We start from the raw sequence: 12500 nt of genomic DNA on the forward strand, positions 1-12500 counted from the left end.
TAACAACAACAGTGCTGCTGAGTGAGAGGACAGAGACGGACCCAGAGACTGTTTACTGAACTGGACTCTGAGCCACATGCATGGGACTGAATGAGGCCCAGCACAGATTTCTCCCTTTTCCCTGATGCTCTGAATAAGGAGCTAAACTGCTCTAGGCTCTGTTTCTAAATCCAGTTCTAAGAAGCTGTGAAAAGTCTCTAAATGTAATGAGAAAGTGGCGCCTGGGAGTGCTTTGGGACGGGGAAGGGGCTCCCAGCAGCCCCCTCTGCTCAGTGAGGACACTAACTGCAGAGTGATGGGGCTCCCAGCAGCCCCCTCTGCTCAGTGAGGACACTAACTGCAGAGTGATGGGGCTCCCAGCAGCACCCTCTGCTCAGTGAGGACACTAACTGCAGAGTGAAGGGGTTCCCAGCAGCACCCTCTGCTCAGTGAGGACACTAACTGCAGAGTGAAGGGGCTCCCAGCAGCACCCTCTGCTCAGTGAGGACACTAACTGCAGAGTGAAGGGGCTCCCAGCAGCACCCTCTGCTCAGTGAGGACACTAACTGCAGAGTGATTGGTGCATCAGAGTCCAGATCAGCACTAAAAAGAAACGACTAAACCGTTTAAAGGATGATAGAACATTAATTTGCATTAGTCGCAGTACGGTTGTTTCATATAACGAATGGCGAAACGTTACCGATGAAGGCGTACGTGGTGAGATCACGTGACGGGGCTGTGAGCTCCTGAGCCAAAACACTTGTCCTGAAAGACTGACAGCTGATTGTGTGGTTGCCTAGCAACACACACACACACACACACACACACACACACACACACACACACACACAAAAGCCTCCAGCCAGACGTGAGCTCGAAGCATCAGGTCGTCTTCAGATTCAGTTAATTTAATAACAATGAGATAAACAGAAGAACAAACATGAACGCGGAGGATTATGGGACGTGCAGCTGTTTTTAACGGTCGCTCAAACACATCGTTCCTTTTCTACGATGCACAAGGGTGACTCATGAAACAGCCTAGGGTTAAGACTATGTATAGGACACACACACACACACACACTTCTGGCTCCCTGAACAATAAATGAATAACCTTGTTTATTCAGTCATTCACTCCGTTTCCTGCTTCATTCATGATGTGTCAACATGTGGCCTCTTCACTATGTGTGTGTGTGTGTGCGTGTTGTATTCATAAACAGACACACACACACACACACACACACACACACACACACACACACACACAGGAGGCGGCGGCACAATTGAATGTGGAGCTGATGATGAGTAACACTGTCATTACCTGATCGCAGCCTCGTATTTCTGTCACCCACGGCGTCCGAACCAGCTGCCCTTTATTTAGTTAAGGTTGACTTCATGTTATTTCCTTCAGTGTGTGTGTGTGCGTGTGTGTGTCTGTGTCTTTGTGCGTGTATGGTTGTGTGTGTGTCTGTGTCTTTGTGCGTGTGCGTGTATGGTTGTGTGTGTGTGTGTGTGTGTGTGTGACGTAAGAAGGAGTAATTGCTCTTTCTTACTTTGTAGTTTGGTTGTAATTTTTTATCAGTAATAATTAAGTGGATAAATGGTAGAAATATTTATAAAAATAATGGATAAATGGTAGAAATAAATAGGTAAAAATAATGAATAAATGGTAGAAATAAATAGGTAAAAATAATGAATAAATGGTAGAAATAAATAGATAAAAATAATAAATTAATAGTTGAAATTAACAGGTAAAAATAATGGATAAATGGTAGAAATAAATAGGTAAAAATAATGGATAAATGGTAGAAATAAATAGGTAAAAATAATAAAGTAATGGTTAAAAAATAGCTAAAAATATAACGAATAAATAGTAGAAATAAACTGATAAATATAATGAATAAATGGTAGAAATTAATAACTAAAAATAATAAATTAATGGTAGAAATAAACAGGTAAAAATAATGGATAAATGTGAAAAATAAATAGGTAAAATAATGGATAAATGTGAAAAATAAATAGGTAAAATAATGGATAAATGGGGGAAAACAGCTTAAAATATAATGAATAAATGGTAGAAATTAATATCTATAAAATAATGGATAAATGGTAGTTGCATAGATATGAGGCCAGCTCTCCCTCATGTTGTGATGATTAAATATTTATTTAATAAAACAAAACCAAAGCGTTTAATGATGCGTTAGTCTTTATTTATCTGACCTGGTTCAGATCTGGATCTCCTCTGTTCCTCTCCTCTCCTCTGTTCCTCTCCTCTCCTCTGTTCCTCTCCTCTGTTCCTCCCCTCTCCTCTGTTCCTCTCCTCTCCTCTGTTCCTCTCCTCTGTTCCTCTCCTCTGTTCCTCTCCTCTGTTCCTCTCCTTTGTTCCTCTCCTCTGTTCCTCTCCTCTGTTCCTCTCCTCTGTTCCTCTCCTCTCATCTGTTCCTCTCCTCTCCTCTGTTCCTCTCCTCTGTTCCTCTCCTCTGTTCCTCTCCTCTGTTCCTCTCCTCTGTTCCTCTCCTCTGTTCCTCTCCTCTGTTCCTCTCCTCTGTTCCTCTCCTCTGTTCCTCTCCTCTCCTCTGTTCCTCTCCTCTGTTCCTCTCCTCTGTTCCTCTCCTCTGTTCCTCTCCTCTGTTCCTCTCCTCTCCTCTGTTCCTCTCCTCTGTTCCTCTCCTCTGTTCCTCTCCTCTCCTCTGTTCTTCTCCTCTGTTCCTCTCCTCTCCTCTGTTCCTCTCCTCTCCTCTGTTCCTCTCCTCTCCTCTGTTCCTCTCCTCTGTTCCTCTCCTCTCCTCTGTTCCTCTCCTCTGTTCCTCTCCTCTGTTCCTCTCCTCTCCTCTTTTCCTCTCCTCTCCTCTCCTCTCCTCTCCTCTCCTCTGTTCCTCTCCTCTCCTCTGTTCCTCTCCTCTGTTCCTCTCCTCTGTTCCTCTCCTCTCCTCTGTTCCTCTCCTCTGTTCCTCTCCTCTGTTCCTCTCCTCTCCTCTGTTCTTCTCCTCTGTTCCTCTCCTCTCCTCTCCTCTGTTCCTCTCCTCTCCTCTGTTCCTCTCCTCTGTTCCTCTCCTCTGTTCCTCTCCTCTCCTCTGTTCCTCTCCTCTGTTCCTCTCCTCTGTTCCTCTCCTCTGTTCCTCTCCTCTCCTCTGTTCCTCTCCTCTGTTCCTCTCCTCTGTTCCTCTCCTCTGTTCCTCTCCTCTGTTCCTCTCCTCTGTTCCTCTCCTCTGTTCCTCTCCTCTGTTCCTCTCCTCTGTTCCTCTCCTCTCCTCTGTTCCTCTCCTCTGTTCCTCTCCTCTGTTCCTCTCCTCTGTTCCTCTCCTCTCCTCTGTTCCTCTCCTCTGTTCCTCTCCTCTCCTCTGTTCCTCTCCTCTGTTCCTCTCCTCTGTTCCTCTCCTCTCCTCTGTTCCTCTCCTCTGTTCCTCTCCTCTGTTCCTCTCCTCTGTTCCTCTCCTCTGTTCCTCTCCTCTGTTCTTCTCCTCTGTTCCTCTCCTCTGTTCCTCTCATCTGTTCCTCTCCTCTGTTCCTCTCCTCTGTTCCTCTCCTCTCCTCTGTTCCTCTCCTCTGTTCCTCTCCTCTCCTCTGTTCCTCTCCTCTGTTCTTCTCCTCTGTTCCTCTCCTCTGTTCTTCTCATCTGTTCCTCTCCTCTCCTCTGTTCCTCTCCTCTGTTCCTCTCCTCTGTTCCTCTCCTCTGTTCCTCTCCTCTGTTCCTCTCCTCTCCTCTGTTCCTCTCCTCTGTTCCTCTCCTCTGTTCCTCTCCTCTGTTCCTCTCCTCTGTTCCTCTCCTCTCCTCTGTTCCTCTCCTCTGTTCCTCTCCTCTGTTCCTCTCCTCTCCTCTGTTCCTCTCCTCTCCTCTGTTCCTCTCCTCTGTTCCTCTCCTCTCATCTGTTCCTCTCCTCTGTTCCTCTCCTCTGTTCCTCTCATCTGTTCCTCTCCTCTGTTCCTCTCCTCTGTTCCTCTCCTCTGTTCCTCTCCTCTGTTCCTCTCCTCTGTTCCTCTCCTCTCCTCTGTTCCTCTCCTCTCCTCTGTTCCTCTCCTCTGTTCCTCTCCTCTCCTCTGTTCCTCTCCTCTGTTCCTCTCCTCTCCTCTGTTCCTCTCCTCTGTTCCTCTCCTCTGTTCCTCTCCTCTCCTCTGTTCCTCTTCTCTCCTCTGTTCTTCTCCTCTGTTCCTCTCCTCTGTTCCTCTCCTCTGTTCCTCTCCTCTGTTCCTCTCCTCTGTTCCTCTCCTCTCCTCTGTTCCTCTCCTCTGTTCCTCTCCTCTGTTCTTCTCCTCTGTTCCTCTCCTCTGTTCCTCTCCTCTGTTCCTCTCCTCTGTTCCTCTCCTCTGTTCCTCTCCTCTGTTCTTCTCCTCTGTTCCTCTCCTCTGTTCCTCTCCTCTCCTCTGTTCCTCTCCTCTCCTCTGTTCCTCTCCTCTGTTCCTCTCCTCTGTTCCTCTCCTCTGTTCTTCTCCTCTGTTCTTCTCCTCTGTTCCTCTCCTCTGTTCCTCTCCTCTGTTCCTCTCCTCTCCTCTGTTCTTCTCCTCTGTTCCTCTCCTCTCCTCTGTTCCTCTCCTCTGTTCCTCTCCTCTCCTCTGTTCCTCTCTTTTGTTCCTCTCCTCTCCTCTGTTCCTCTCCTCTGTTCCTCTCCTCTGTTCCTCTCTTTTGTTCCTCTCCTCTGTTCCTCTCCTCTGTTCCTCTCCTCTGTTCCTCTCCTCTGTTCCTCTCCTCTGTTCCTCTCCTCTGTTCCTCTCCTCTGTTCCTCTCCTCTCCTCTGTTCCTCTCCTCTGTTCCTCTCTTTTGTTCCTCTCCTCTCCTCTGTTCCTCTCCTCTGTTCCTCTCCTCTGTTCCTCTCCTCTGTTCCTCTCCTCTGTTCCTCTCCTCTGTTCCTCTCCTCTGTTCTTCTCCTCTGTTCCTCTCCTCTCCTCTGTTCTTCTCCTCTGTTCTTCTCCTCTCCTCTGTTCCTCTCCTCTGTTCTTCTCCTCTGTTCCTCTCCTCTGTTCTTCTCCTCTCCTCTGTTCCTCTCCTCTGTTCCTCTCCTCTGTTCCTCTCCTCTCCTCTGTTCCTCTCCTCTGTTCCTCTCCTCTGTTCCTCTCCTCTGTTCCTCTCCTCTGTTCCTCTCCTCTGTTCCTCTCCTCTGTTCCTCTCATCTGTTCCTCTCCTCTGTTCCTCTCCTCTGTTCCCCTCCTCTCCTCTGTTCCTCTCCTCTGTTCCCCTCCTCTCCTCTGTTCCTCTCCTCTCCTCTCCTCTGTTCTTCTCCTCTCATCTGTTCCTCTCCTCTGTTCCTCTCCTCTGTTCCCCTCCTCTCCTCTGTTCCTCTCCTCTGTTCTTCTCCTCTCCTCTGTTCCTCTCCTCTGTTCCTCTCCTCTCCTCTCCTCTGTTCCCCTCCTCTCCTCTGTTCCTCTCCTCTCCTCTCCTCTGTTCCTCTCCCCTGTTCCTCTCCTCTGTTCCTCTCCTCTGTTCCTCTCCTCTGTTCCTCTCCTCTGTTCCTCTCCTCTGTTCTTCTCCTCTGTTCCTCTCCTCTGTTCCTCTCCTCTGTTCCTCTCCTCTCCTCTGTTCCTCTCCTCTGTTCCTCTCCTCTGTTCCTCTCCTCTGTTCCTCTCCTCTGTTCCTCTCCTCTGTTCCTCTCCTCTGTTCCTCTCCTCTGTTCCTCTCCTCTGTTCTTCTCCTCTGTTCCTCTCCTCTGTTCCTCTCCTCTGTTCCTCTCCTCTGTTCCTCTCCTCTGTTCCTCTCCTCTGTTCCTCTCCTCTCCTCTGTTCCTCTCCTCTGTTCCTCTCCTCTGTTCCTCTCCTCTGTTCTTCTCCTATTTTCCTCTCCTCTGTTCCTGATTACATAACTTAGAAAACAGGATTACCACTTTATTGCAGTGTCGCTCTGAAGGCGAACAGCATCCAGAACCAGATCTTCTTCATTTGTTGTTGGTCGTAAAGGTTTAAAGTGTGTTAGACTCCAGACAGGTGCAGTTCTGCAGACTGCAGCGGTGTCAGCGGGACAGTGTATTCTGTTGTGAAAGCATTTAACTCAAAGCGCGGCGTCATCTGCATAAACAAATATATGCACATGATCTCAAAAACCTGTAGTTAACAGAGTCGTATTGCATGAATGAATCCGTTGGTTACACATTATAAAGGAGAAACCGTTACAATGAGTGTGTGTGTGTGTGTGTGTGTGTGTGTGTGTGTGAATATGCAACAGACAGAAACATTATTATTATTTTTGCACCGATCCATTTCACACAATATACAGTAAACCACATAATCAATACCAAACAACAGGCTTATTTTTGCCTTTATACCATCTGTAAAGTATCCGTAAAGTATCTGTAAAGTATCTGTAAAGTATCCGTAAAGAATCCGTAAAGTATCCGTAAAGTATCTGTAAAGTATCTGTAAAGTATCTGTAAAGTATCTGTAAAGTATCCGTAAAGTATCTGTAAAGTATCTGTAAAGTATCTGTAAGGTATCTGTAAAGTATCCGTAAAGCATCCGTAAAGTATCTGTAAAGTATCCGTAAAGTGTCTGTAAAGTATCTGTAAAGTATCCGTAAAGTATCCGTAAAGTATCCGTAAAGTATCAGTAAAGTATCCGTAAAGTATCCGTAAAGTATCCGTAAAGTATCTGTAAAGTATCCGTAAAGTATCTGTAAAGTATCCGTAAAGTATCCGTAAAGTATCTGTAAAGTATCCGTAAAGTATCAGTAAAGTATCCGTAAAGTATCTGTAAAGTATCTGTAAAGTATCCGTAAAGTATCTGTAAAGTATCTGTAAAGTATCCGTAAAGTATCCGTAAAGTATCCGTAAAGTATCTGTAAAGTATCTGTAAAGTATCTGTAAAGTATCTGTAAAGTATCCGTAAAGTATCTGTAAAGTATCCGTAAAGTATCTGTAAGGTATCTGTAAAGTATCCGTAAAGCATCCGTAAAGTATCTGTAAAGTATCCGTAAAGTGTCTGTAAAGTATCTGTAAAGTATCCGTAAAGTATCCGTAAAGTATCCGTAAAGTATCAGTAAAGTATCCGTAAAGTATCCGTAAAGTATCCGTAAAGTATCTGTAAAGTATCTGTAAAGTATCTGTAAAGTATCCGTAAAGTATCTGTAAAGTATCTGTAAAGTATCCGTAAAGTATCCGTAAAGTATCTGTAAAGTATCAGTAAAGTATCTGTAAAGTATCTGTAAAGTATCCGTAAAGTATCCGTAAAGTATCTGTAAAGTATCTGTAAAGTATCCGTAAAGTATCTGTAAAGTATCTGTAAAGTATCCGTAAAGTATCCGTAAAGTATCCGTAAAGTATCTGTAAAGTATCAGTAAAGTATCTGTAAAGTATCTGTAAAGTATCCGTAAAGTATCTGTAAAGTATCTGTAAAGTATCTGTAAAGTATCCGTAAAGTATCTGTAAAGTATCTGTAAAGTATCCGTAAAGTATCCGTAAAGTATCTGTAAAGTATCTGTAAAGTATCTGTAAAGTATCTGTAAAGTATCCGTAAAGTATCCGTAAAGTATCCGTAAAGTATCTGTAAAGTATCTGTAAAGTATCCGTAAAGTATCTGTAAAGTATCCGTAAAGTATCTGTAAAGTATCTGTAAAGTATCAGTAAAGTATCTGTAAAGTATCCGTAAAGTATCAGTAAAGTATCCGTAAAGTATCTGTAAAGTATCCGTAAAGTGTCAGCAATACAAAAGGAAAGTAAACAATATAAAACTAATATTACTCTAAATTATTGTCCTTAATTATTTACATTTTAAACCTTTAACCTTTCTTTTCTTAATCAAAATAAACGTCGGATACAAACATGAAGGCTTTTATTCTTAACTCGAAGTATTTCCAATGTTCTTAAAATACATTATGTCTACTTTCTACCATTTCTACCATTTATACATTATTTTAGTTATTTTTCTACCATTTATCCTTTATTTAAACTATTTATTTTGACAATTTATCCATTATTTTTACATATTTATTTCTCCCATTTATTCATTATTTTTAGTTATTTTTTCTACCATTTATTCATTATTTTAGTTATTAATTTCTAGCATTTATCCATTATTTTAGTTATTAATTTCTAGCATTTATCCATTATTTTAGTTATTAATTTCTAGCATTTATCCATTATTTTAGTTATTAATTTCTAGCATTTATCCATTCATTTATAGCTATTTATTTCTACCATTTATTCATTATTTTTAGTTATTTTTTTTACCATTTATCCATTATTTTTAGTTATTAATTTCTACCATTTATTCATTATTTTTAGGTGTTTTTTCTCCCATTTATTCATTATTTTTAGCTATTTATTTCTACCATTTATCCATTAATTTTAGTTATTTATTTCTACCATTTATCCATTATTTTAAGTAATTTATTTCTACCATTTATCTATTATTTTAAGTAATTTATTTCTACCATTTATCCATTATTTTTAGGTGTTTTTTCTACTATTTATTAATTATTTCTAGCCATTTATTTCTCCCATTTATTAATTATTTTTAGCTATTAATTTCTCCCATTAATCCATTATTTTTAGTTTTTTTTTTTTTACCATTTATCCATTATTTTTTGCTTTTTATTTCTACTATTTATCCATTATTCTTAGCTATTTTTTCTACCATTTATCCATTATTTTTACCTATTTATTTCTACCATTTATCCATTATTTTTACCAATTTATTTCTCCTATTTATCCATTATTCTTAGCTATTTTTTCTACCATTTATCCATTATTTTTATCCATTTATTCAAGGCTGGAGAGAGAGACGTCAGGTAAGGGGTCACGTGTGGCGAGAGTTGAAATGACGCAAAACTTCATTGTCACGTGTTAAGTTGCTCGTTGGAAGTCTCGGCTCAGATAAACGCTCTCTACGCCGGAAACCTCCACGTATCAGCTGCTGCCATCAGGAGGCTCAACCGCCATCAGGCCGATAGCCGATCGACTCTTATTTAATTATGTTTAATTACATTTAAAGCACCGGGCTGCGCGTGCGTTAATTACAGGTTTCTATCGTGACTTTAAAGCGTGTCAGATGTTCAAATGTGACAGACACCAGCTGACGTCACAACAACGCAGCAGCAACAGCAACTATCAGAACAATCAGAGGAGAGATTTATCGAAGAACAGGGACCGAGAAAGGATGAACCGATAAATCTGAGCCTGAGAACAACACCTGAGCCGTGAGACTGAAGCTGTCTGCAGAGAAAACACTTGAGACAAAGCAGAAGTGTGTGCGCGGTGATGAAGGCTGCCGTGGCGTCGTGACCCGCCCGCGTTTAAAACCACCTGTTGCCCTGTTTGCACGCACGCGGTCGTACAATGAGCTGCAGAGTCTGAAGCAACAAGTCTGTGTCTCTGTTGCTTGTGTGACCTCCTCCCTCTCCCCTCCACACCCTCGCTCCCTTCCCTGCGACAGATAGCCGGTCAGGAAATTAAAGAAAATGCCTCGGTGAGCGCGAGAGGCGTCTGCAAACAGATAAAGCGGTTTATTGAACTGAAAAATGCAATAAAGCCACAACAGGAAGGAGCGTATGGAAGCAAGAGAGCTATAATTAGACAGCGGTGTTTGCAGGAGAGAAACACCAAAGACGGTGATTAAAAAAAGCGGCGGTGAACCGGGCGTGCCTGGTGGTTTCCACCTGTCCGTCCTCGAGGTGACAGGAAGTGACGCACGGTGGTTTTTTATCGCAGACTGGATAAAAACGGACGTAGCGTCTCCGTCAGGGTCCGTTCTCTCAACTCCATCCAATCGTCCTCGCCTACGGGAGTCTCCATCCTGTCAGACTTTGACTCCGCCTCATTTCCTCTGACCAAAAAAGGGCATGTATGTGACGCTGGGGGGAGGGGCATACGTCCATCTGGTTGACATTTACCTCCGAGGAGAAGTGAGGGCCAGAGGCTAGCTGTCACAGAGGCCACGCCCCTAATTATTCATAAACTTTAACCTCCAATAAAATAAAAACTAGCCTGGTACAAAAACAATCACCCCCCTCAGTGTTGTCATGGAGATATGAGCTAAACACACAGACTAGAATGTTCTTTTGTCCTTAAACAGGTTTAATGATGCTGTGTAAACGGCCTGTTTAACATGGGGGTCAATGAGAAACTGCTCTGTTATGAAACCTGCTCCTAGTGGACACTCAGAGAACTGCAGTTTTTGGAACTCCTGATTGGATCAACCAGGAAGTCGCTGTGGCTGAGGCTTGGTCCGGCTCTAGTCCACATTGCAATGAATTGTGGGAAGTTAAACCAGTGAAGTCTCTCTGGATGTCAGCAGAACGTCCTTCGAGGCCCCTCTGGATGAACACTCGACACTCGCAGACTTCCTGGTCTACACACCTGCAAAAGTACAACCAGGAAGTCACTGTGGTGGGGGCTTATATACACGCTAAAGGTCCTGTGTTCAGCTCATTTTCAGGTTCATGCTTGAAACAGAAACGCTCCGTTTTAGCGCCCGTCTCTTTTAAAAAGACGTTTGTCACCTGCGCGATGTGAAAACGCGGCGAGGGAAAGTGGTAAATCCGCACGCGTCGCCTTGTCATTTTGTAGTCAACTGAGGCCAGGCGCGTCCGAGACCCCCCCACCTGCAGGTCGTGTTGCATCAGCTGCAACTTGGTCTCATTGTTCAAGTCGAATGAAGAGAGCTGAGGCTAGAATTAAAAACTTTACAAAACTTTAAAACCGTAATGAGCTGAGTGACGTTAAACGTGATTGAACACGACTGTAACTGACTCATTTTTAGTCTCTGAGCAGCAGACGAGTTCATTTTCTCCTTTCTTTCTCGCTCCAGCCAGGTGTCCGGCGCCCCGCGGCCGTTCGTGCACGTGTGTTTACGTGTTTATTTGTTGGTTGATTGCTTGATTCATTGGTCACATATTTCCGCAAGAAATCCACCGAGGAAAAAATACGGTGAACATTTTTCCACGTGTGCAAACTTTCTCTAGTCCCCACTGAATCAGGTTTGAATGAATGAATTTCCTTCCAAACGTTTTGGTTTTAAACCTGAAACGACCTGAAAGTCGGCTCTGATTGGTCCGTGTTTATCAAAGGAACAGTTTTTGAATACGGGCTGTGTGCGTTTCTCTGTGGATTTGAGACTTTCACATGAAAATATGACTTTTAAAATATAAAATCCAGAGATAAACTCTTTTAAAACACATAAAATAAAGGTACAAAGTGCAGAAAGATAGCCTTGGGTGTTAACTTTAAATGTAAATCTGAGAATTTTATTACTTGTTCTTTTGGTTTCCTCTCCGCAGACGTGCTGAACGACGCCATCTTCGACGAAGACCACGACGAGATGGTGATCGTCAAAGACATCGACATGTTCTCCATGTGTGAACACCACCTGGTGCCCATCTTCGGCAGGGTGAGCTGCTCCTTTTTCATTTGGATCCACAGATCGTGTGTTTAGATCACATTAGTGTGAGGACGCTCGTTCTGACTCAGTCCGTCCAGCAGATGTGTTTGACATCTACACGTCAGATCGCTCCGGCATTTTACAGGAATACTCGTGACTGCAGAGGATGAATCCTGATCACTTTAGTGTTTCAGATCTTTAGCTGCTTCAAAAACAGCTGATTTACTATAAATGATCAGCTTCAGGAGTTTTAACGAGTTGATCACTTGAATCAGTCCATAGTTTTTGACTCTGAACAAAATCCACCTGCAGAGCTCTCTAATCCAGACATCATCTGCACAGGAACATGACAAATTGAAGTTTTATGGGCATGGATGGATTGCTGAACGGGCCCACCAGGCTCAGTCCCAGGGGCCCAAAAGTCTCATAAAATACATAAAAAACCCACAAAGTGATCACAAGGAGATGCTAAATGTTCAAAGGAATGCTAAACGACCACAGGGAGACAAAAAATAACAACAAAAAGATGCAAAGTGTCTAAAAATAGATGCAAAACCACCACAAAAAGATACAAAATGACTAAAAATAGATGCAAAATTATTAAGATAGGTGTTAAACTACCACAAAAAGATGCAAAATATTTTTTAAAAGATGCAAAAAGACTAAAAATAGATGCAAAACCACCACCAAAAGATGCAAAATGACTAAAAAAAGATGCAAAACCACCACAAAAACATGCAAAAATGACTAAAAATAGATGCAAAACCACCTGAAAAAGATGCAAAATGACTAAAAATAGATGCAATATTTTTAAAAATAGTTGTAAAACCACCACGAAAAGATGCAAAATGACTAAAAATAGATGCAAAACCACCACAAAAAGATGCAAAAATGACTGAAATGAATGCAAAACTAACAGAAAAAATTATGTAAGGGGCCCAAAAGTCTCATAAAATACATAAAAAACCCACAAAACGACCTCAAAAAGACGCAAAATGACTAAAAATAGATGCAAAATGTCTACAAATAGATGCAAAAACACCACGGAAAGATGCAAAATAACTAAAAATAGTTGCAAAACCAGCACAAAAAGATGCTAAATGGTGGAAACCTTGGCCTGCGTGGGTGAACATAAGAACTAAAAGCTTTATTTTCTGACTGAATCAATAAAAGTGACGTTTTTCTTGCAGGAAGTTGCGATTATTGATAATTTGATGAAAAAAGAT

At 42.5% G+C, this 12500-nt stretch overlaps 1 protein-coding gene across 1 annotated transcript in view; it reads left to right on the plus strand.

Moving 5' to 3' along the window:
* Positions 1–12500, plus strand: part of gch1 (GTP cyclohydrolase 1) — a gene marked incomplete at both ends in the record, with an annotated part of 26272 nt that overhangs the window by 6088 nt on the left and 7684 nt on the right. Inside the window, one exon of the mRNA XM_083911018.1 lies at positions 11174–11283. Coding sequence (XP_083767144.1) covers positions 11174–11283 — 110 coding nt within the window. The remainder of the gene's footprint in view (positions 1–11173; positions 11284–12500) is intronic.

Source organism: Echiichthys vipera (genome assembly GCF_963691815.1).
Source record: "Echiichthys vipera genome assembly, chromosome: 1".
NCBI lineage: Eukaryota > Metazoa > Chordata > Actinopteri > Perciformes > Trachinidae > Echiichthys > Echiichthys vipera.